Source organism: Denticeps clupeoides, chromosome 20 (genome assembly GCF_900700375.1).
Source record: "Denticeps clupeoides chromosome 20, fDenClu1.1, whole genome shotgun sequence".
Lineage (NCBI taxonomy): Eukaryota > Metazoa > Chordata > Actinopteri > Clupeiformes > Denticipitidae > Denticeps > Denticeps clupeoides.
Genome location: NC_041726.1, coordinates 14,411,386 through 14,436,853, shown reverse-complemented (window position 1 = coordinate 14,436,853; position 25,468 = coordinate 14,411,386). Strand labels below are relative to the sequence as shown.

General features: G+C 43.0%; 1 protein-coding gene across 1 annotated transcript in view; it reads left to right on the top strand.

Annotated features, from left to right (window-relative positions):
• Window positions 1-22,326, top strand: part of ramp1 (receptor activity modifying protein 1) — a 32,364-nt gene extending 10,038 nt beyond the window's left edge. Inside the window, exons 2-3 of the mRNA XM_028963236.1 lie at window positions 8,010-8,145; window positions 20,188-22,326. Of these exons, the coding sequence (XP_028819069.1) occupies window positions 8,010-8,145; window positions 20,188-20,443 (392 nt within the window). The 3' untranslated portion in view covers window positions 20,444-22,326. The remainder of the gene's footprint in view (window positions 1-8,009; window positions 8,146-20,187) is intronic.
• The last annotated feature ends 3,142 nt before the right edge of the window (window positions 22,327-25,468 follow it).

Below are 25,468 nucleotides of genomic sequence, written 5' to 3'. Positions count from 1 at the left end.
GGACCTGCCTACGGCAAAGGCTGAGTTGGAAAATGGCTGTGCAGTGTTAAGTTACCATTACCTGGTGCTGCTGGGAGTTACTGCAGCTACTCCCAAATGCCCCTCTTAATGGAGACGAGCGCTGATGTAATGGCAGGGAGTGATCTGTCAGTGGTGCCACTGAATGAGGTGGCATTTTGTGTCCTGATAATTACTACACCAAAAAGGGCCGTTATCAATTGAGAATAACAAATTGGCAGTGTGTGTGCGCCTGTGCGTCCCTCTGTGTGTTTAGCAGTGTGTGAGGGGGAGATAGGGAGCGATGGTTACATCCTGAGGTCAATCAAATCTTCTGACATATGAAAGAAAGTCTTTTCTGACGTATGAAAGTAAAATAAAAAAAACTTTTTAAGTTATCTGGCAGAGTCTCTGGGCCCAATTAGAATAAAAATGATGGATGCGTGTCTGATTTGACAGCACAAAGAGAGCCTTGTTGGAGGATATAACTGAATATACTCCTGTATACCGTGCTCCATATTTGCCTGCAAACGTTCTGCAAACGCTAATGTTCTTGCATGCTGTCTTTTGCAGAGATAGAATTTGCACTGTAGATTATATGGATTTAATGTACAGTACAGGCCAAAAGTCTGGTCACACCTTCTCATTCAATGTGTTTTCTTTATCTTCATGACAATTTACGTTGGTAGATTCTCACTGAAGTCATCAAAACTATGAATGAACACATGTGGAGTTACGTACTTAACAAAAAAAGGTGAAATAACTGAAAACATGTTTTATATTCTAGTTTCTTTGCTCTGATTACTGCTTTGTACACTCTTGGTATTCTCTCGATGAGCTTCAAGAGGTCGTAACCTGAAATGCTTCTCCAACAGTCTTGAAGGAGTTCCCAGAGGTGTTTAGCACTTGTTGGTCCAGCTCACCCCAAACCATCTCGACTGTGTTCAGGTCCGGTGACTGTGGAGGTCAGGTCTCCACTTTTTGTTAAGTACATAACTCCACATGTGTTCATTCATAGTTCTGATGCCAACGTCTACCAACGTAAATGGTCAAGAAAATAAAGAAAACATGTAGATCATGTTGACACACAACAGTCTGTGTCACACAAAAAAATAACGATAACCTTTCAACCTACAGTACCAAGAGACAATAGAGGGTGGGCCAGTAAAATAGTTTGGATGCTTTAAATATGCAATTTGCATACTGCATGGAATAGGATGAGGTCTCCACCCCTGTTGTAAGAACAAGGAAATGCTCAACCCCTGCTGCTCGACCACATCGGCACCCACACCTCTGAAATGGCATCACCAGGAGAAACGGCACTTTCAGGAGATGAGACCTTTCTCAGGTGCTTTTCGTGTCCTCAGACGTGACCTTTGACGTTGCTCTGCTTGACTGTCTGGGCGAAGCTGCAGGCACATTACTTCCTGTCTAACAGGAGATTTGAGGCTTTGAGAACAGAAAAGAAAAGAAAGATAGAAACGAAAAAACAACGTAGCGCAACACAAAGAAATTCAGCAGAGCAGAGACAACAGGTAAAAATCTGCCGGCACGAAACTGTATACCAGAGCTTTTAACTCATAAAAAAAATGTAGATTCTCCCTGATCCTGACACCACGATTAAAAAGTGAAAGTGAAGTGATTGTCACTTGTGATACACAGCAGCACAGCACACGGTGCACACAGTGAAATTTGTCCTCTGCATTTAACCCATCACCCTGAGTGAGCAGTGGGCAGCCATGACAGGCACCCGGGGAGCAGTGTGTGTGGACGGTGCTTTGCTCAGTGGCACCTTGGCGGCTCGGGATTCGAACCGGCAACCTTCTGTTTACGGGGCTGCTTCCTTAACCGCTAGGCCACCACTGCCCCTACTAGGCCACCACTGGCCCTAAACATAATGGTTAATGCCATAGAGGTTAATGCCGAGGTCAGGTCAAATGAGTCTGAAGCTACAGTGACCACAGCGTCGAAATTAGAGCCGTTGTACTTTTTCAATCACACGCTCCCACAGACAAGCGGAAGATTATACGAACACATTGTCCGCAGAGGCTAGCTCTCGCTAATTCGCCGAAGTGAGTGAATATGCACATTCTCACAGTTGAGAAATTCTCTACGTCGACCCCTCTGTAACAGGGGCGCGTCTAGAGTTTTTGCTTGGGGGGGCCAGGCAGGGGCACAGAGTACACGTGTAAAGGACAGCCGGGTGATACTGAAGCCGGTGACGTGGCAAATGTTTCATCACCCAGAAAACCCGGACAAAGAGGAAGTCTGGTGACTCTACACAACTTACTTATCAACTTATCAAGGCAACATATGCAAATCATTAAACACTAAATGCTGCAAGCAGCTATTTACTCAACGGCCCACCCGTGTCCGTAACACCCCACAGATGGGGAAGCAGCGTGTGTTAAAGCACGTGAGAATTTCTGCGTTAGTACGTTAACCGCTGACGCTAATTTGCATTGCTGACTGCGTCGGTTTCCAAAGAATTGCTCATTGCGTGTAGGTTCAGGTGACTTAACAAAAGGCTCTGAGGTCTGTCTCATATTCACACTGTCTTATCTGGACAGGAAGTAGAAATATGAAAAAGTTGAAAACGGTTTTTATTTACACCTAGGGCTTCAATTGAAGAGTTTTTTCTGCTTCTGACCCTTTGTCGTGGATTAATGGGATCAATGCATTTGTCATGGTTTGACAATCAGAACATTTTCTAGATGATTGCTAATGTGCATTAGCATTTTTCAAATTGGGTAAAAAACTGATTAGAACCGATTAAGTCCAAGCAATGAGGCTATTGTCATATGAGGAAGCACCACAGATTATGAACATCGGATTATTAAGGTAACTCAGTATGCAAGAATTTTAAGAGTACAACAATCGGCCCCTTGTGAACTCTAGAAGCTGTAAGTCCAGACTTCATGATATCGAATGAATAGGAAGGTGTGCATGTAATGTGTCTAATTTACATGTTGGTTCCTTTTCATATTTCTACATTTTGTCAGAGAGAGGACTAATATGGGAGAAAAGCAGGAAAATAGGAATTCCTGGAGGATTTCCCCAGATGATGCCTTCTAGTGTGGCCAAAATTAAGCTGATGCCTGCTGGCTCGAATCTGAAAAAAATAAACTGCCGCAAAACCTTCCCAAACCTTCCCAAATTCTCCCACACCGCCCCTCTGCTACGTTCCCTCCACTGGCTCCCAGTAGCTGCACGCATCAGGTTCAAAATACTGATGCTGGCCTACAAAGCCAAACATGGAGTAGCACCATCCTACCTCACAGCCCTTATTACACCCCGCACTGCACCTCGTATACTCCGAGCCTCCAGTACTGCTCGCCTGGTCCCTCCATCTCTGAAGGTAAAAGGAAGACACTCATCTAGACTCTTCTCTGTCTTGGCCCCTCGGTGGTGGAATGAACTTCCACTCAAGGTCAGAACAGCTCAGTCACTGAGCACCTTCAAACGACAGCTCAAGACCTTCCTCTTTAGAGAATATTTAGATTAAATTGTAATTTTCTTGTTGTCGAACTTTGTGTACAGAATCTACAACAGAGTGAATTAAATAGATGTATTCATAGTTGGGGTCCTAGTGAACCGGAATTGATCTCTTCATCGATGGTAACTTGAAAGCACGTTTTTAAGTCGCTCTGGATAAGGGCGTCTGCCAAATGCCATAAATGTAAATGTAAATGTAAAGTGTTTCTTTACCATTCGTGTAAATAATAACACATTATAACATCATATCATTAATTACACTAATTTATTCATATTAAGCTCAAGATGTGAAGGAGCACAAAGAGCATGAGCATCAATAATTATCTATTATCACACACATCATTGCAGCCATTAAAACCACTCTGCCCCACCTACCTGCATTATTAATTAGTAAAAATGCAGAACTCCAGCCATCCCAAGAAAGCATAATGAGGAATCGAGGAATGATAAGGCAGCATTTGGGAAGAGGGAGGCGCTCCAGCTCGAACAAGGATGCATCAGACTGATTTCTAGCGACTTACCCGCTCCTGCACGGCCCGGTCTATCTGCAGATGCCACAGCCTATTGAAGTCTGCAGGCATGCATTTATGCATTATGCAACCAAGTAATTACGGGATTACCCAACATTCTTCCTCATATTCTTCTGTCTTTCATCCTCATGCAGTGGAAAAGAACATAAATCTGATAATGTCTAGCATGTGTCCACTGTTTAAATGACTGTTGTGCAAAGACTCAGTCATGTTGAGATCTAAGAGAAAAAAAAAACAAATGCAACATGAGAATGCAACAAAACACAGCATCCTTATTCCACTATAAATACGTCCACACTGCGAGATTCTGCTAATACAAGCGCTGTGTTTTATATTTAGCTTCAGGAAGCCTGATCCTGCCACCCCATGATGTCTACGGTGTTTACATACAACGGGATTTGGTGTCCTGAGCCAAGCCACCATTCCTTGGTAGCTTTGTGTGCATCGGAGGAGGTGCTCGTCCTCTCGATCTAATTTGGTGCCGGAGACAACACTCAAATCACGCAACTCTCTAGATGTAATTGGATGGAACTTGAAGTAAAAGTAAAAGTGGATTCCTGGAATGTTTCTGAGGATTAGGACTGGATTTCGCCGCTGGCTTCCTACCATGCATGACAATTTTCTTTTAAGGGCAGGATCAGACGTGAAGAGTTGAGTGCTGAATAAAGAATCCCACTTGATCATCATTTCTATTAACATAAGTTATTAACATAAGAAACAGCCCCACTTAACAGGGCATGATACTTAGTGTAGACCTCTGTGGCCTAAAAAAAAAAAAAAAAAAATATATATATATATATATATATATATATATATATATATATATATATATATATATATATATATAGACACACACACAATACTGATTAATTGTAATTTAGTATTTATAAAAGGAATAGTCCAGTCCCTTTAATTACTATAAATTATGAAGAAAAGGTTTTCATGTTCCTACATTTGAACACAGTATTAGTGTTGTCAACCACTTTCAAAAATCATGGTTTCGAAAGAAATATGGTTCGTGAATTGGGCGTGAGGCCCAGTGTCTTCTGGTAACAAGCCAGGATCAATAGACTTGGCTCAACATGATGTTTGAGTTCACTGCTGAGGTCCACCATTATGGTTAAATATGGATGCAAGGAAGGATTGGGATTTCACAGCTACAGTAGTGATGAGTGCCTTTACCCGTGTTTAACGCGTCCCGTAGCCTCATCTCTTGAGCTTAACTTTGCCAGAGGCAGGGTCTCTCGCATGAAAAAGTGGTGCCCTTTAAACGACCCCCTTCAAAAGTAAGAGGTTGGTTCATCTATTTTGAGAAAAGAAGCACTCAACTTCACTTCCCTTTAAGGATTAACCTTACAACTGCTGCAGGATGTAGCTGCGCGTGCATGCAGACTTCACACTCGCACTGACAGCTGGTATGAGGATATCAGATGAACCAGAGACGGCAGAGCCACGTTACTGACGTTGCTCTAGTTTCTAAAGAAGACTGCATTATTCATGGTGCGTGCTGGGAGAATTAATAGCGGGAGGTGTTCGTGAGAGGGGCGTTTCCATGAACGTCAATGCATATGTCAGCTCATGTGTCTGGTTAATTTACTTTTTATTCATTCGTCTATTCATACTGCAGTAAAACTGCTGTATTCCTTCAAAAACATTGCAGACCGCCAGCAAGGGTATTTGCAAATTTGTGTGAGGAGAAACTATGTATGTCTGGAAATATTTACATACAGTATATTCCCGTAGAATATATGTATTCCCGACTGATTCGTGTAGGAATCTTACACTGGCTGTTTGATCACATTTCAGTTTTCCAGGATCTACAGAATTATTAGGACAAGGATAGTAGGGTTTTGCTGAGGTTTCTTCCTTGGCCTATGGAATATCCCTCTATTTCCATAGTTTCTTACAATCAGTACATTATGAAAAATTAATACATTTTTGTAGAGGGTGAGGCATTTCCATTGCACATTCAGACACCTGAACTACAAGAACTACTGGAATTAGTTTGAATCATGATGTCCCGTTCCTGAGTCTAGGGGTTATGAAACATGACAAGTGGAGCTCCTTCGCTCTCTGAGGACCCTGGGGACCTCCCAAACACTATCTGAAGTCCCTTTGTATAGGTGGTAGTGACCAGTAGTCAGATGGTAGGCGGAACCAGTTGGCTTCAACTCCTCCCACGAAGTCAACCTAAAAGAGACAGGACACAAAAAGACAGCCAGCCACACAGAAAATGTTTGAGCATACGTCCAGCGATGTAACAGATGACTATAGCAGGTTACTAGACCTCACAAGACCTTTGGTAATGAAATGAAACGTGAAGTTGCAGTCTTGTTGTACCATCCCTGACAAAAGTCTTGTCGCTTATCTATTTTGTAGAAACACCTGCTATTAACCTTTTAATTAATCAATTGATGTTAGAAATAGCTCATATGAAAAGCTAAAACCCTACCAAATGATGTTTAATGCATTGAAATGAATTAGTTTCACTGAAATTTTTTTTCATTTAATCAAGACAGAAAGGTCAAATTTTGGAAAGACAAATGTTTAGTCGCCTATACAGAAATTGAACAAATTTACTGTAAACACAAATCCAAATCCAAATGAAGGACTGCATTCATGTGGTTTGACAAGGATTCATACAATTTATTGATGAAGTCATCAGGAACAGCAAAGAAAGCAGTCTTGCATGCCTCCCAGAGTTCATCTATATTCTTTGGTTACGTCTTCCATGCTTCCTCTTTCATCCTACCCCACACGTGTTCATGTCTGGTGACTGGACTGGCCAATCCTGGAGCATCTTGATCTTCTTCGCCTTGAGGAACTTTGATGTGGAGAAGGAAGTATGTGATGGAGCACCATCCTGCTACAGAATTTGGCCTCTTTTATGGTTTGGCCTCTTTTAAAAGTAGTTTAGGTTTCTTGGTATTTCAGACTATTGATGTTGCCTTCCACCCTGCAGATCTCTTGCACACCCCCATACTGGATGTAACCCCAGACCATAATTTTTTTTTCTGCCACCAAACTTCACTGTTTTCTGGGTGAATCTCGGATCCATGTGGACTCCAGTAGGTCTCCTGTAATATTTGGTGTAATTCTGAAAAACCCACTTTCTGCCACTTTTCCAGCATCCATCCTTTTAGCAGGCTGTGGGTCTTCTGGGCACTGATTCCACCATGGAGGCCATTTCGAGACAGAATCCGACAAACTGTTCTAGTTGACACAGGGACTTCAGGTGACCAGGTCTGGAGTGGGAAGTGGGCTGGCCTTGGATTTTCGAGCCAACAAATGGTCCTCTCAAGCAGTTGTCTGCCTGACCTGGGCTTGTCAGAAACATCTCCAGTCTCTTTTTTTTTTTTTAATCCACTGTACTTGACTCTGAGACACATTGAAGGTGTCTGCCACATCAGCAGTGGATCTGGTCTTCAGCCTCTTGATAAGCAACACTTTAGTCTCAGGATGAATCTTAGGCATGTTTGCAGAGTTGCAGTTGATGTGAAGGTCTAGTGTTCTGGGCTTCTTTTTATACACACCTCACACCTAATTGATCCATTATTAGTCACAGATGAAGCTCATATGACAAGGCGGCAACACTTATATCTTTGCAAAAATCTACTCATTGGGCAATACTAAGCTTTAAATATTAGAATACTTTTTGACAGTTTTGTTGTGCACTGAAACATTATTACAAAAGCTGTTGGGAATAAAATGAACCATTTCTTTAAAAAAAAATTGAAATATATTTCAGCGGCACTTTGTACACAAGCATCAAGATTTTTGTCAGGAACTGTACAACAAGAGTACAAAAGTACCATAACAAATATTGTTCATATAAGTTCTACAAAACTCCTTTTTACATTTAAGTAAGTGGGGTTTGAACCTGTGACTAGGCTGCAGTACTCACCATTACAACAGTATCACCCACAAACCCAAAGCAAGGTGTGTGCTATTGCTGTTAATTTTGAAAATATCTGTTTTGTGTTCTAGTTTACTGCTTCACGCTGTCTCAGGCTTGCAGCAGCACATACGAGTATGCCATTGAGGAATTCTGTCTGGCCAGGTTCAAGCTAGACATGGAGGTTCTGGATCAGCACCATTGGTGCAACTGGGAAGATACCGTTGAGTAAGTAGCTCTGCAAACACAGCAGTTTATTTAGATGCATCTGCAACATTTTACATGCATCTGTTTTAGTTAGATGTCTTGTAACCATCTTGAACATCTTAAGCTTGATAAGATTCTTTTTTGACCAACTTGAGGAAAGCAACATCCCCGCACACTGCTCCTCGGGTGTGTCACTGCGTGCTGTCCTGTGTTCCACTTCACTTTCACCCTTTTTACTTTCATACAGTGCCAATAACTCTTTATTTAAACCAAAGGAACATGTTCTGCAGCATGAAAGACTAAATCAGAAAGTTGCCGGTTCGAATCCCCATCCACCAAGGTCGCACTGAGGTCCCCTTGAGCAAAGCACCGTCCCCACACACTGCTCCCTGCCTGCTCCACTGCCTGTCATGGCTGCCCACTGCTCACCAAGGGTGATGGTTAAAAACAGAGGACACATTTCATTATGTGCACCATGTGCTCTGCTGCAGAGTATCACAATGACTTCACTTTCACTTTCATTTGTGGAGGACATTTTCAAGGGAAGGCTCACCATATTTAAGTGGTCCCCTTTATCCTACAATGAAATATTTAGATTCTGACAGCAATGACATTTTCTATGATGATGATGATGCCAATAATGATGGCTAGACTACAAAAATGTGGATGTAATATCAGTACACTACCACATGTCCCTGCTCTTTGGTTGATAAATGAGTACTACGGTGAACAACTTGAATGCCTAATTAAACTGGTGGGCGATGCTCTTTGAAAATAGGTTTTGGAGACCTGAGTGTAGCTCTGGGCGATTATATGATCTTGATCAATGATTGCGATAAAATTCAGCCGATCATCATAAAAATGGCAGAAATTTGCATATTTTGTTTGTGTATTTACATTTTTATGGAATCAGATTTTTGGACAATGTATTGAACAAAACATTTCAAATATTAAGCAAAAATAAAAAGCTGAAAGGTGCATCCAAATTATTTATGTAATCGCGTAAACATTTGTTTTAATTTCTTTTACCACATTCGTTTTTGGCTTACAGCTCGCTGTTTTTTTCTTGTGTACTCTACCTGAAGTTTTTTTTATTTCTTTTAGCATTTTTTTTTTGCTTAATATTAGAAAAGTTTTGTTCAATCATTTTGGCACAAATCGGATTTCATAGACAAAGAGCATTATGACTGGTTTATTTTGCTTATATCAGATTTCAGTGCAGACAAGATTTTAGGACCGAAATTATGAAAACTGATAACTGTTATGGCTGAGATTGTCCTGGTTTTATATGTCAATAAACTCGACACTGTCTTCGGTTTCAATCTGACAACAATAGAAAAAAATACTGATAGAAACCGAATAATTCGATATGGGAATGTATATTGGATTTTTTTTTTTTTTTTTGCCATATTGCCAAGCTCTACTTGAGTGTCCAGGTAGGGATGCAGATGGGAGCCTGATTGCTGTCCACACTGTTACTTTGACCCTGCAGTTGAGAAGCTCCCAGGCTGCTCCCACTCGCCCAAGCATGTGCCCTTAATTACACGCTTGGCCTGTTTAGCCAGCTTGTTTGCCTTCCTTCATCTGTGACTCATGGGTTCCGTTAACCGTGAGTAATATTTGCCATGATGGAGTTGACCTTGACCGCTGGCATTTGATTTTGTGTTTACTTGGCGCCGTGAATAGACAAAATAATAAATAAATAAAATTACACTAGGCTCTTGGTGCTTCCACAAGAAAAACAATGATTTGAAATGTTTGACATTTGAAATGTGCCAGCTCTGAATTGCATAGCTTTATTTACCCAAGCCAAACAAATCAAACACAATGAAACAATAGCTTTGTCTGCGGTGACAGTGAGACTTGATGACATAAATGTGAATAATATATTCGTGCACTTTTTCAGTTTCTCTTGTTGTTTCGTTGTTACCCCCACCGGCCGGCTGCGGTGTATGCAGTGTCATTTTCTGCAGTGTGAGAAACACGTGACATCAGCATAACCCTGAGAACGGCCCTGGGAGCCTCTCTCACAGTCCGCAGCTTACAGGTGCTCCAGTGCTCGGGTTTAATCCCTTCATACCCCACTGACCTGTTCGCCAAACCAGATTCATTTTCAGGTGAAATATGTCATCAGGAGAAGGGAAGCAATATAGTTCATTCCAGAACTAAACCAATAACAATAAAACAGGGGCTCACAACCAGGGTCAAAGTTCATGGTGCATCACCAGGCATAAAAAAAGTGGCTGCTTGAATTATTTTCGATCATACCAACATATTAATGTTCCTGATCCTTTATAACACCGAACCTGCTTCCAATATATTTCCTATTTTTTTTGGTTTGTTTTATATCATTATTTAGAGCAAAGCTTGTATGCTATATATATAATGTAAATCTGCGTATGAAATATAGTTTCACTGAATATGTGCAATGTTTTCTTGATTTTGTGGGAATTTTCAGTTACTGATAATAGTTTTTCAGCCTTCACAGACATATTATTCATCTCAGCCCTCAGACGTCCTCTTGGGGGTTCAGCTCTTAACTGCATTCTGCTGTCAGTTTGAGAAACATTTGGTGCTGGGTGACTGATTGGCATCATGAGCTCTCTGAATTGCGCACTGCATTCAGGCTGCCGTGCAAACCACATGGTGAAATGATTGAATGATGAAGAGGAAATGCACAAATATTCAGTATGGTTATGGAAGGGGGGGCATTTAAGTCGCAGGACTGTTTATCCAATAGTTCGGGTATACATTTTATGGAAAGTACCTCAATAATACCCCAGTAAATATACAATTAAAGATGCGCCAGTCAACTTCCTTAATACTACTGACATGTGAAGTGAATAACACTGATTACAAATGAACATCCAGCCCTGGAACTTATGATGTTGAAAGTAGGACCAAAGAGTATTTTCAGTATCCAGTGGTTGATACCAAATAAAGGTCCAAGAAATGTCCTCAGTCAGTCCGGTGCCATGTGGTCAGTAAGTCCATGTGAATGAGATGCTGTGCTGGGAAAACTTGGCTACTGCATTCATATAGATGTTTCATACCACCTACCACCAAAAGACTGTCACAGGCATCATACACCATTCTGTAATTATAGTGTCTTTTTTTTACCAGGATAATACAGTATTCTGAAAAAAAGGATCTGCTGCTAATGCACCACGGGACACTTGGGGTATAAACACTAGGCAAGTGGTTTTAATGCTTTTACTGATTTAGTGTTTCAACAAGGTACCAAAAAACTGCCTTAGGCATTTGCACAAGCCGTCTCAACAGTACCACATATTGTCCCCGCTGAGAGCATGCCGGACCAATAAATATTGACGTTTCTGAGCGCAGGGGGTAGCATTTGTAGGTAGGAACCCAATGCTAATTTATGCCTAAGGCACCCCCAAATCGCTAAAAATCTTTACTGGCTTTGATAAAGAGTCAAAGGAAAACCAACTGACTCAGCATCTGAGACTCCCATGCAATGACTGTTTTTTCCTGTGTTTTCCTATAGCACTGCAGCCTATGGCTAGTATTAGGGGTAGCGTAGAGGGCTCACTGCATAAAGATTGAGTTTTGAAAAGCACGTAACTGTCTCACAAAGGGTAGTCTGCACTAGATTCAAGTTAAAGGTCACACGCAAGGCATGTAACGTACTACTTCATTCTGGATGATTTAAACCTCATCCTGTCAATTTATCACATGTGGAGACATTATTGATGATAATTTGTTTCATGTGTTTATTTCTGTTAGTCATGAGGATGTCATTGACCGTACACTAGCAAACTAGTCCCATGCTTAGCACATAGTGCTACACTTAACACCAGTTTGATAAATCGGGCCCTAAATATAAATCAATGTTGAAGTTGTAACAAAAGAATTTGTGGCATTATATTATCAAATAAATGTCATATATTCAGACCCAGGCTTGTCACTCCATCAGTAGGTTATTGTGGTTGCATAGATCATTTTCCTCTATTTCCCTTATTCACATATATGCTGCATATGTATCAGTCTGCACTTTGGCACTACCTGTTTTTATCTCTGGGTTATTTTATTTTCTGCTGCCATCCAAAGGAATGTCCACTGGGTGGATTGGCGACTCTGACTTGTGTGAGTGAGTTAGTCCCCGCCCTGGACCCAGTGTCCCAGAATGGGCCAACACAGCGCAGGACTAAGCAGTTGATTTATTGGAATAGTGGTTCCACAATGTACCTGCATGATGTAGAGTAGAGATATAATCAGGGCTTAAAAGTTAGGCCTGACAAGGCTCGAGCCCAATAAGTATTTTTTGATTTTTAAAAAAGCTTTTTAAAAGCTTGAATCTGTTAATATTTCGACATTGAGCACATTTGAACATTCACACAGATCTTTTGTTTTTGTAAAGAATACGTTTTCCACATCTCAGATTTCGCTTTCGCTCCATTTCACCTCCTCAGCCCACGCTAATCGAAACATCACTGTCACGACTACGGACTTACGAGGGAAGGAAGCGCAGAGGTCTGACATACTGGGAAGGGGTTTTTATTATACAACAAATAAACAAACTAAAAGAAATACAAATAAACAATGGCGCGGTGGCCGAAAACGATTTAACTTAAATAAAGAACATAAACTAACCCATAGGCGTGTGGCGTTTGCCAGAACTCAAAACACATATGAAGCAAAACCAGGTCAAGTTCGTGCAGAGTCCACGAAAATGCCAGAGACCCAGAAGGGGCGGAAACTTCCGGCATTTATGGGGTGTCAGGATTTGAGTCAGGTGTGGAGCCCAGCTGCAGGCAATCCTGACAGAGCCCCCCCTCCAAGGGCTACGTCCTCGGAGCCCCAACAGTACCATCAGTGGAGGCGGCGGGGCGGACGGCGGCAACCACAGGGCTCCTGCCCTGCTGTATCCTCCCCTTGGAGGACCCGGTCCCTCGGGCTGGCTCCCCGGCGTGGTCAGGCGTGGCGGCCCCGGTCCCTCGGCCTGGCTCCCCGGCGTGGTCAGGCGTGGCGGCCCCGGTCCCTCGGCCTGGCTCCCCGGCGTGGTCAGGCGTGGCGGCCCCGGTCCCTCGGCCTGGCTCCCCGGCGTGGTCAGGCGTGGCGGCCCCGGTCCCTCGGCCTGGCTCCCCGGCGTGGTCAGGCGTGGCGGCCCCGGTCCCCTCGGCCTGGCTCCCCGGCGTGGTCAGGCGTGGCGGCCCCGGACCCTCGGCCTGGCTCCCCGGCGTGGTCCCGCATGGCGGCCCCGGACTCCCGTACCTGCACACAATAATCAGGGCCGATCCATCTGGGTACGTGTGGGCCCTGTCTCCACATGTCCCCTCTGACACGTCTTGTGTCACCTCCTGCACCGCGCAGGGAGATTGTCCCAGAGCCTCCGGCGACTGTTCCAGGCACCCCAGGCTGGTGCCTTCTGGGACTATGCAGCCCCTCTCGCTGCCCGGCCCTGGTGCCAAGGGGGGTGCATTGCCAGACCATCCGGCTAGCCCCTTCTGCGTCCGTTGGGACAAGCAGGCCCTCTTCCTGTCTGTCCCAGCTGGGTCCTCATGCCTACCCGGGGGCTCTATGGCACTCCACCCCTCTGGAGGCAGATGCAGGCCCATGCCTGGCCCGCCCTCCTCACTGGCTACCGGAGGACCCAGCTCCATCGCTTCCCCACCTCCCCTCCCCTCAGGAGGAGTCCCCAACCTGAACTGCACCCCCCCAAAAAATTATTTGGGGGAGCACCCCCCCCGGCTGGACTTAGGGGTACCTTGGGGCTTGTCCACCTCGCCTTGGACCAGCACATTCAGGTCAGGAACCTCCTCCCTGGGGTTCGGCTCCGCGGCTGGGTCGCCATCTGGTGGACACAAAGAGGGGAAGTGGGGGCGACATACGGACACATATGCCACGCACACACACACAGAGACAGACAGAAGAGAGGGTCGTCTAGTTCCCTCTCTGAGCTCTCCAGGACCTCCTCAGGGGGCACAGCCAGGATCTCGGGAGGCGCGACCTTCTCGTCGCCCGCCAGTGCTTGGTCTTCTTGCCCCGGATCCTGACTGGCGCTGGACGTGGTGGAGGGGCAGAGTTCGATCCCTGGCTCAGGCTCTGGCCGATCAAACTCCGCCCTCAGTCTCTGCTGGAAGTCCCGAAAACTGCTGTCTGTCTCTCCCTGCTGCCAGAGGGCTGCGCTCCAGCCCCATGCTGACCCAAGCAGACACGAGAGGATGGTGGTGGTCTTATCAGTGTCTGCTGCCCCACTGAAGGGTCCCGGGACAATTGGGCTGTCCCACACGGGGCTGGGCACGTCGCTGGAGATGGTGGTAGGTGTGTGGTGTGGAGGGGGGTGGACGTCTTCTCCAGCAGGTGTGGGCGCTGGTGCTGCGCTGCCATTTCGCTGGGGAACGTCCGGGCAGAGGGAAGGCGGGTCGGCGACTGGAGCAGGAATGGAGGATTCCCTGCGAGGCAGTCCCGGCAGCGCAGTTGCTGGCTGGCGACCTCCCGTCGCCCTCTTCCACCAGCTTTCCTCACACTGCTGGGAGGGACGTGGGTCTCCACGGACCTCGTGACGATCCTGGATGGGCGCGATGGGCGGAGCCATCCCGGCACCGACTGCCCAAACGGCGTCATCCTGGTCGTCGTCCGTGTCCACCTCGTACCCCCGGAAGTCACATGGGTCATCACGGATGCCGCGATGATCTCGGACGCGCACGCTGGGCGGAGCCATCCCGGCAACGAACGCCCATCGAAAATCCACGTCATCATCGCTTTTGGGGGGGGTCTCTGGCATTCTGTCACGACTACGGACTTACGAGGGAAGGAAGCGCAGAGGTCTGACATACTGGGAAGGGGTTTTTATTATACAACAAATAAACAAACTCAAAGAAATACAAATAAACAATGGCGCGGTGGCCGAAAACGATTTAACTTAAATAAAGAACATAAACTAACCCATAGGCGTGTGGCGATTGCCAGAACTCAAAACACATATGAAGCAAAACCAGGTCAAGTTCGTGCAGAGTCCACGAAAATGCCAGAGACCCAGAAGGGGCGGAAACTTCCGGCATTTATGGGGCGTCAGGATTTGAGTCAGGTGTGGAGCCCAGCTGCAGGCAATCCTGACAATCACCTGACCGCTCATTTACCGTGCAAGCGTGAGCCTGGCCCAAGCATGTGTAAAATACTAGAAATTAAGCCCAAACCAAACCAAACTCATTGGGCCTCATTGGGTTGGGGCAAAGATCTTCAGCTCTACTGTACAGTACTTGCACATTTTCACACAGACAGGTTTCCTTGACCCATAAACTGAGCCGTGCAGTTATAATTGCAATTCGACCTTGTGTACGAAATAACCTCTGAATAATTAAGAGATTTACTTTAGGCAATATGTCAGATCTTCAAAATGGAGCCCTAGGAGCATTAGGAGTATGATACTATAAGTAAAAGGTTGCTAATCATGTGCCACTGGACATGTCCCAGGTAAGCTTGTGAGGACGTGAACAACTATTAACTGAAGGTTCAGATCTTTTTCAGGGTCATATGATTCTACAATCCAGACTAGGGTCACATAAAGATGTACAGTCATGGTCAAAAGTTTTGAGAATGACACAAATACTGTTTTTCACAAACTTTGCTGTTTTTGTCAGTTGTTCATGTGGTAGAGTGAAGTTGAAGTATAATTATAAGCATTTTATTCTAAGTATTGTTGACAATTCCATCAAGTTTATGCAAAGAGTCAATATTTGCAGTGTTGGTCCTTTTTGTTCAAGCCTTCTGCAATTCACCTTGACATGCTGTCAATCAACTTCTAAGCCAAATCCTGACTGATGGTGACCCATTCCTTCATAATCAGTGCTTGGAATTTGTCGGAATTTGTGGGTTTTTGATTGTCCACCCGCCTCTTGAGAATTAACCACAAGTTACTGGTGGCGCTCACCTTTTCTTCTCCGGACCATCATTTTTACAGATGCCCCAAATAAGAGAAAATGTCTTCACCCCAGCAGTCCTCTGCAGTCCAATCCCTGTACTTTTAGCTGAATATCAGTCTGTCCTTGATGTTTTTCTTGGAGACAAGTCGCTTCTTTTACTGCACTTCTCGTCACCAGCTCATTACTGTGTCGTCTCACTGTGGGTGCAGATGCCCTCACACCTGCCTGCTGCCATTCCTGAGCAAACTGCACTGGCGGCACCCCGATCCCGCAGCTAAATCATCTTTAGGAGACGGTCCTGCCGCTTGCTGGACTTTCTTCTGCACCCTGAAGCCTTCTTCACAACACTTGGACCTCCCTCCTTGAAGTTTCTAATGATCTGATAAATGGTTGATTTAGGTGCAATCTTAGTAGCAGCAATATTCTTACATTTACAGCATTTATCAGACGCCCAGAGCGACTTACAATCAGTAGTTACAGGGACAGTCCCCCCCGGAGCAACTTAGAGTTAAGTGTCTTGCTCATGGTAGTAAGTGGGATTTGAACCTGGGTCTTCTGGTTCATAGGCAAGTGTATTACGCACTAGGCTACTACCACCCTTGCCTGTGAGCCCTTTTTATGCAACACAATGATGACTGTATGTGTTTCCTTGCAGGTACTAGCACAGATATGTGTGTAGAAGCCAATGGCGCAACGGATGTTTAATCACCTAGACAGGCCTAAAAACCTGGCCGGACATGTTCAGGAAAAGACTGACATGTTCAGGGACCATGAAGATGACTGGCCCCTAAGACCATTTAGATTACCTAGATGTGTCCTTTTGTGATGAACTGGGTTCAATGTTAGCGAGAGCAACCAGACAGAACTGCCACTCGCATGGACGAGAGCATCATTATAGCGATTTTTCCAGCCATGTCCGTGTCTCCCACTTTCTCAGATACAGTCCTACATGCACCTGTTTCCCACAGTTGAAAGTGAAGTGATTGTCATTGTGAAACACAATGACAATCTATCTATCTATCTATCTATCTATCTATCTATCTATCTATCTATCTATCTATCTATCTAATCTATCTATCTATCTATCTATCTATCTATCTATCTATCTATCTATCTATCTATCTATCTATCTATCTATCTATCTATCTATCTATCTATCTATCTATCTATCTATCTATCTATCTATCTATCTATCTATCTATCTATCTATCTATCTATCAATCTATCTATCTATCTATCTATCTATCTATCTATCTATCTATCTATCTATCTATCTATCTATCTATCTATCTATCTATCTATCTATCTATCTATCTATCTATCTATCTATCTATCTATCTATCTATCTATCTATCTATCTATCTATCTATCTATCTATCTATCTATCTATCTATCTATCTATCTATCTATCTATCTATCTATCTATCTATCTATCTATCTATCTATCTATCTATCTATCTATCTATCTATCTATCTATCTATCTATCTATCTATCTATCTATCTATCTATCTATCTATCTATCTATCTATCTATCTATCTATCTATCTATCTATCTATCTATCTATCTATCTATCTATCTATCTATCTATCTATCTATCTAATCTATCTATCTATCTAAAACTAAAGCACCATCCTGGAGATGTGCTATGAGGAATACTTCATGTTTGTTGCACTGGAACATTGTGGCTGTTATAAGGCAGCGACTGAGCCCTTAAATTAAACAATCACTCTTCTTTAATTCTTTAAGTCATTTAGTTGTGTGTGTTGCACTTGGCCATTAGAAATAAATAAAGAAAGAAAGACAGTGTGTCCCCATTCTTTCAGTTCTGGTTGCACACCACCGAGCACCTCACCACTACCAACAAAAAAAATTAAATAAAGGGGGAAATGGCACTGTCACATTCGTTGTATTTAAATATGGATGAAAGCTTAATGTCTGAAACACTGGTGGCACAAATAGCAAACCGTATTTTTGTTATAGGGCAAATGCACACATATGTTCATAATAATTTAATGCATTTTAAGTCATTTAATGATTCAATATCACTGCTTGAATATATTAAATATACTTAATATCTGCAGTATCTGTCCGCAGGAGCACTGATTCCAGCTGGTTTCTGAGTTTTAATGGAGTTAATACTGCAGTGTTTTGAGCTCAGAATGAACCAGCAGTAGCCAAGATCTGAAGTAACTTGTCACTGACATGCGGTGTGGGAATATCTATAGTTCACCCCATCTTCACACCCCCTCCAACACCCCTTTGTAGAATCTTTGTAGAAGAGCGGCTGACAGCGCACAGCACAAGCTCTGCTTCATGCTTTTGTCGATTCTTTTTTTGTGGGGACATCTGCCGCCGTCTCCAAGAAACACCTTGGTTGATCTATGCCAGGCGTCCAATGCAAGTGTCTGGTAGTTTATTTATAGAAGGTTTATAGAAAGTTATGGGCTGTGGCTTGTGGCCACACTGTGTTGTTACTATGAGAAGGTCTTTGCACTGGACATTTTCACTTCACTCATGCACAAAACACTTTTGGCAGATTTAATTTTATTTTGATCAGTTTCATACATCTACATTACATTTATGACATTTATCAGATGCCCTTATCCAGAGTGACTTTAAATCAGTAGTGACACGGACAGTCACACATTGCAGCACTGTTCTTTATCATACGATCACATTATCTATGTAATCAAATAAGAAAACAAGAAAACAAAATATGGTGGTTTTTTTTGGAAAATATTAGAATTCTTCAACAAAAATAAATCTCACATGTGCAAGTGAGTGGGTGAGGGGTGGTCTAGTAGATTACACAAAAGTCACAAACCCCACTTACTACCATTGTGTCCCTGAGCAAGACACCAGGGGGACTGTCCCTGTACAACAACCCTGTGCAACAATCCTCAAAAACAACTTATTCTAATCTCCACTCAACCCTCCGACTCCCCCTGCCCCATTTTCCCTAACTGCTGATGATTTTTTGCAACTTCTTCACAGGGAAGATTGAACAAATCTGCAAGACATTCTTCACCACAAATCCTTCTCTACCCTCTGAAGACTCTACAATTGCTCGACATCAGTTTTCTAAGCTCACATCGGATGAAATCATTCAGATCATATCTACACACTATCCAACAACCTGTCCAGTAGATCCAAACCCTTCCACAATGCTCTAAACCATCTCTCCTGATTTCATCCCTTTAATTTCTTAAACCGCTCAATCACATCCAGCCATGTTCCATCCGCCTTTAAAACAGCCAGGGTTCTTCCAATACTAAAGAAACCCACCGCTGATCCTACAGACATCAACAATTTCCGACCAGTTTCTCTCCTAATTTCTTTCTAAAATCCTTGAGCGCTGTGTCTACAATCAGCTATCTCTTCATCTGTTACAGAACAACCTCCTGGATCCTAACCAGTCTGGGTCCAGAACAGCTCATTCTACTGAGACTGCCCTTCTGGCTCTTTCTGAGAAGCTACATGCGGCCAAAACTGTCATCGGTTTTTATTCTCCTCGACCTCTCTGCAGCATTCGACACAGTTAACCACTCTCTTGTCTTTCCTGAAGAGGCTTGGAATTCGGGGCTCAGCATGGCAGTGGTTTGCTTCCTACCTTGATAAGCGATCTTACCAAGTGACTTGGAAAGGATTCACCTCTGCCTCACGTAGACTCTCTACTGGTGTCCCTCAAGGCTCAGTACTAGGTCCTCTCCTTTTCTCCCTCTACACGAGATCACTTGGTGAGGTCATTTCCTCACATGGATTATCCTACCACTGCTATGCTGATGACACACAACTCATCTTCTCTTTTCCTCCCTTAGATCCATATGCTGCTTTCAAAATCTCTGCATGTCTAACTGATGCCATCTTGGTTGGCAGTGTTGGTTCACAACACAAAATGTGTGTTCATTTTGTTTCTTGTCAACATCATTTGATTTGTAAATAAATATCCATTCTTGCCATTCAGGCTATTTTTTTGTTCACATTTTCCACCCTGTCCCAACTTTTTTCTGATTTGGGGTTGTAGATTTAACGTCTCTTAATCATTTATTTTACGCTGCTTGTTTGAATTTGAGTGCAAATAATGCTCAAAAATCTGATGGGGAAAAATTGCCAAATAGCATATCTTATAGTAAGGATAACTAATTTGAAATGTCATCTTTTATCACGTCCCGCAGGTTATATGGAGAGTTGACCAACTGCACTTACTTGGTGGCGCTGAAGATGAACTGCTTCTGGCCCAACCGCCTGGTGGACGAGTTCTTCATTCAGGTCCACCGGCACTACTTCCACGACTGCTCCCTGACGGGCCGCCTGCTACGCGACCCGCCCAATCGCGTCCTGGGGCCGTTCATCGTGGTGCCCGTGCTCATCACTCTGCTCATGACGGCGCTGGTGGTGTGGAGGAGTAAACGCAGTGAGGGCATTGTGTAGTGCGGGCACTTACTGGTTTCACAGGTTCAGCATGAAGACAACTTGTGACATTTTATTACTAGAAATGCACCATCTACGAAGAGGATGCAGGAAGATAATAAAGATATTTCTTAAGACTTAAAAGACTTAAAAAACTGGAAAAGTCCTCAGAGGGTGGGTGTGGTCTGTTCACACGAGACACTGCTAAATTGGCAAAAGTATTGAATTGAATGCTGTGATCTTGTCCATGAATTCTGACCTTTCCTGATAATGTGCCACATCATGTACACCACTATACAAATTACTGGAAAGAAAATGCTGTGTAGAATATGAGCTTTTCTACCCAATGAAGGACTGCATTTCTTTCTTGATACCGTGCACATGGTGACTGACGACTTTAAACCAAGTCAGGATGCATTAAAAAAATGTAAATTAAGTTAATCTTGTAGACTGGGTTATTTTTATCATTGCTGTTGGCTAAGAATGTGGCCTGTACTGTAAACTAGAGTGGGGATTCACAGGAAAATATATTTTCCCTCCATAGCTAGTAACATGTTGTATGTAGGGCTCTTTTTGAACACCGATGCCATTAGCTGATTAGATAAATGCACCCAGTATTGCTGAATTTTTTGGAAGGATTTTAGGAATCACTGCACACAGGCTTGGAACTGGCACCAGGAAATACACTGTCACGTGCATCCAAAGTGTCTGGGTTAATAAAAATGAACGAGCCATTTCTTCTCATGGAAATGCAAAGAACAATGTGATTTTGAAGTTATGTTGTTACTGCTTGGAATTGGCCAGTTCACTCCTGGTGAACACCGATGCCATCCCCATCAAGAGGAATAAAAGTGGACTAAAACAGGGGTGAAAAAACAGCTTGATTGTCAGGGCGTTAAGGAGAAGCTCCTGGATAATAAGGAAAACAGACATCTTAATGGGCCACATCATGCTAGACGTCATGTTTCCCAAAGCCTCTTACGTAAGTTTCTTACTCTGGATAGCTCTCACAGGTAACACTGATGTGAGAGATGATGTTAGCAGCAGTGCTGTTCATGGGGTTCTCACGGCAGCTAATTTTAGAGCTTTTTCCTGCCAGGATGAAGTGAAATATGAGACAAAAAAATGGTAAAGTTACTTTCTTAAAAATCTCTGACTGTCATGGGTGTTCTTGTTGTTGGCAAATTACTAATTATAAAACTAAATTGAATAGCACTAAAAAAAATCTCACGTTGATATGGGGCAGTGGTGGCCTATCAATGTCCTGTAATCGGAAGGTTACCGGTTCGAATGCTGGACAGCCAAGGTGCCACTGAGCAAGGTACTGTCCCCACACACTGCTCACCACGGGTGATGGTTAAAAGCTAATTCAAATCTTTATGCCCTACTGATAAGACTGTTGATCAGAGCTATGCATAAACCTTGACAAAATGTATATAGTGCCGTTGTGATTCTGGCCTGATTGGCACCCTGGGCGACTAAACAATCTTAACAAGTTCCCGTGTACATTTAAATCAAGACTAGCTGTTATAAGCCAATGGTGGGCTATTGCTTATGTCTGGTTGGTTCTGTTTTTTTAATAGTATTTTAATTTTGCGACAGTGACAAAACATGAATGAAGCTGAGACTGCATGTTGCTGTGTAAAAATCAGTGGTAACCAACCTAAAAAAGATCTATTTTAAATGCTGTACCCGGGCATTCCCTGTGCCCGTTGGTGACAGGAGGTTACGCAAACAGGAAAATATCCATGAGACAGAATGTTCCTTCTAAGAATTCTTGGGCGTTTCACATTTTTAAAAATAAATGTTTCAATATAGAAGCAGCCACGACAATAAAAATAAACAGCCAATTATATAAAAAATGGTGGAATATTAGGCCTTGAACAAGGACACTTTCTTTGCAGTTCTCTCCATGGACTTTATGGGCTTGTCTGTGAACCCCTTACATTCATGCAGTGTAATATGTAATTTTTTTTTTTACGTCAGTGTTGTTCGGCAAGCGAGAAAACACATGAATGCCTCCATGAAACAGGCAACTACAAAAATTAGTTTAATTAAAACCACTTTTGTGGTTTTTGAATAGATTACAAAATTAGACAAAATGTGTTTTTAAAAAAAGTCACAAATAATATCTTATGACTAATAAAACAAACTTTAGTATCTATCCTTAAAATCCTCAAAAACACACATTAGGGGAAAACATTTCTAATGAGTAAATACTGAGTTTAGTTACTACCATCAGAAGCTATAACTAATACAAAATTCTCTTATATCTTCCTTCAAATGCCTGTTATAAGACCATATTTTCCAGTTGGGGCTAACACCTTCAAATTAGTTCATATTTTCTGTAAAGGGGGCAGTGGTGTGCCTGGTGGGTAAGGCAGCGGACCCGTAATCGGAAGGTTGCCAGTTCGAATCCTGAACCACCACACATTTCGTTCTTCACAATGACACAATTTCTTCATCACAATGACAATCCCTTTAGTATGTGGTTTTGCATTGTCCAGCTGAAATACTAATGGTCTTCCCTGGAGGGGAAGGACTTCTGTACTCTAAAGAATATATATACCTTCCAGGATTCATAGTTCCTTCCACTTCACGTTTGGACTGTGTTGAAATATGCATGATAGAGCTTTAGTGAAAGTGAAGTGATTGTCACTGTGAAACGCTGTAGCACAGCACACGGTGACACAACGAAATGTGTCCTCTGTATTCTCTGAGATATCCCTTTTATAGCTAATCATGTTACAGACCTGATATACATTTACTCCCAGCTAAATTGTTCTTGCTTTTTCAGACATTAGTTGCCCCTGTGTCAATTTTATTGGGACCTGTAGTGGGGATCAAATTTGAAATGTGCTCCTTTTTACGGGTAAAGTTGTAGAATTTGACAGTCCAATCTGTGACATGTGGCGAATAAAATAAGAAACTGTTTTATTTCTCATTTTATATTACTTTAAGCAATTTAACTTTTCCAGGATTCGTGTTGTAAATAATCTTTGTGAAAACTTACCTTAACCTGGTCAAAATGTGCAGTTCAAAGGCGGTCGAAATTCTTCTTGTCTGAACCTCTGAGCAACAAAGTGAGAGACAATCACAACGCTGTGAGCGTGTTAAATAAAAAAATACTATTTGTTCCACACTTTGTGTGTTTGTCGCTGAATTGTCCCTTGGCAAAACACGTCTGGTTAAACCATTAAAAAGTTGCATTGTATGTGTGTGTGTGTGTGTGTGTGTGGGGGGGGGGGCAGTCATTAAAAAAAGGGACATAACACAAAGCCCAGAATGCTAAATGTTTTCTGTCATTTTTTCCTGTAATTAATTTGGCAGAACTGAAAGGCGTTGGAAGCACAGTCTCTCTCCACGGTACCTCCTACACATTCAGTAATTGTGTGGGGTTTTTTTTTCATTTCCCTTCAATAACACAAAAAAGGGCTAAAAAATGACACTCCGGTGCTCTGAGAGCAAGGTGAGTGGGTGGTTTTGATGGTTTAAAGCACACTACACTGAGTGAAGAGGTAACCAAGAGTTTATATATCAGGATTTTGGACTAAAATTGCTTCTGCAAAAGCAATTTTAAACAGCAGTCTTAATGTGCATCTCATGGATCCTTGTGCAGGTCATATGAAAGCTAATAATGAAATGTTTAGACAGAGGAATTCATAGAAACCAGAGTTTGCACACGTTTGTTGGATTTAAAACTGAAATAACCTCATGGCTAGAATAACCTAAATTTTGCTGTGATTGCCGCATTTCACACTCTTGGCCTTAAGTTGGACAATGGGGATGAGTTCGAACAGTCCTGAAGGTTTAATGCTGAACACCTTCTTAACATTCACTCATGTTAATGAGCATCTCGTCAAACGGCTTGGCAATAGTGAGCAAAGCAGCCATGAAGGTAAACAGAGGTGACTCCATTAAATCAGATTCATGTGTAATATTTGCAAATCAGTCTTGTAACCTGCAAAAAGGCCACACAAGAGGTATAGCATGTTTAAACAGACCAGAATAAAGGACATGTTCAGGAAAACTGGTGGTTTTGTATAGTGTGTGTTCGACCAACCAATGCACACTTACATCACTGATGGTTCCCAATGTAGCGGCGTACACAATAACCGGAAGTAGAAGGTAAATTAGTTCCACAAAGTACGTTTTCCTGGTGCAAAAAAGCGGGGTGCTTCTGACAGTATTGTAGAATACTTTCTCTGATGCGAAAGGGCCGAACAACCTCAGAGAAGACACCCGAGGCTTGACGTAGCAGACCTTGCTCCATATCCCTCAAGATATTCCATGTTACGTAGGTACAGGGATTTATATCTGTGAAGGTTCTCAGTCATCCAGGTCATGGTTATCTCAAAAAAGGTTATTTCAATGGCAACTGAACTTGTTATGGATCCTTGACAACGTTTCGCCCTTCCTTGAATTCGGGTTCAAGTCTCTGATTTAAGACTTGAGAAAGCCCTCTGGAATGGAAGGGCGAAACGTTGTCAAGGATCCATAACAAGTCCAGTTGCCGGTGAAATAACCTTTTTTTTAAGATGCAGGGATTTCGTTTTTGTATGAATCCTGAATCCTGAACTGCCAAGGTGCCACCGATGCCACAGTGTTTCATAACGACTGTCCCTCCACCTCCACTGTAGATAATTTTCTCTCAGAGGAAATACATAGAAGGTGCTGCAGAGTAATATAACCCACCGTTCCTGGAATTTTATTATTTATCATTTTTTCAGGAACGCACCTCATAGTTCAATGGACTTCTCTTTACGCTTGTTGCAGGTGAAACCTGGAGGTCCCGGGCGATGAAAGTTGATGCAGGAATCAGTGCTGTACTCATCCCTGTATTTTTCTGCTGCACAGCAAAGCTGGCTTTGGAACAAACCATGTCTGGAGCATCGAGGCAACTAGCGACTGCTCTGGCAACGGTGCCCAGCCAAGCTCTTCATTTAAGCCACAGGCTGTTAAGCGTTGAGGACAATGTGGCATGGATTAGCCCAGTCATCAGACAGCTTTTTCTTAAAAGTTAACATGCACGTTCCAAGAAAAAAT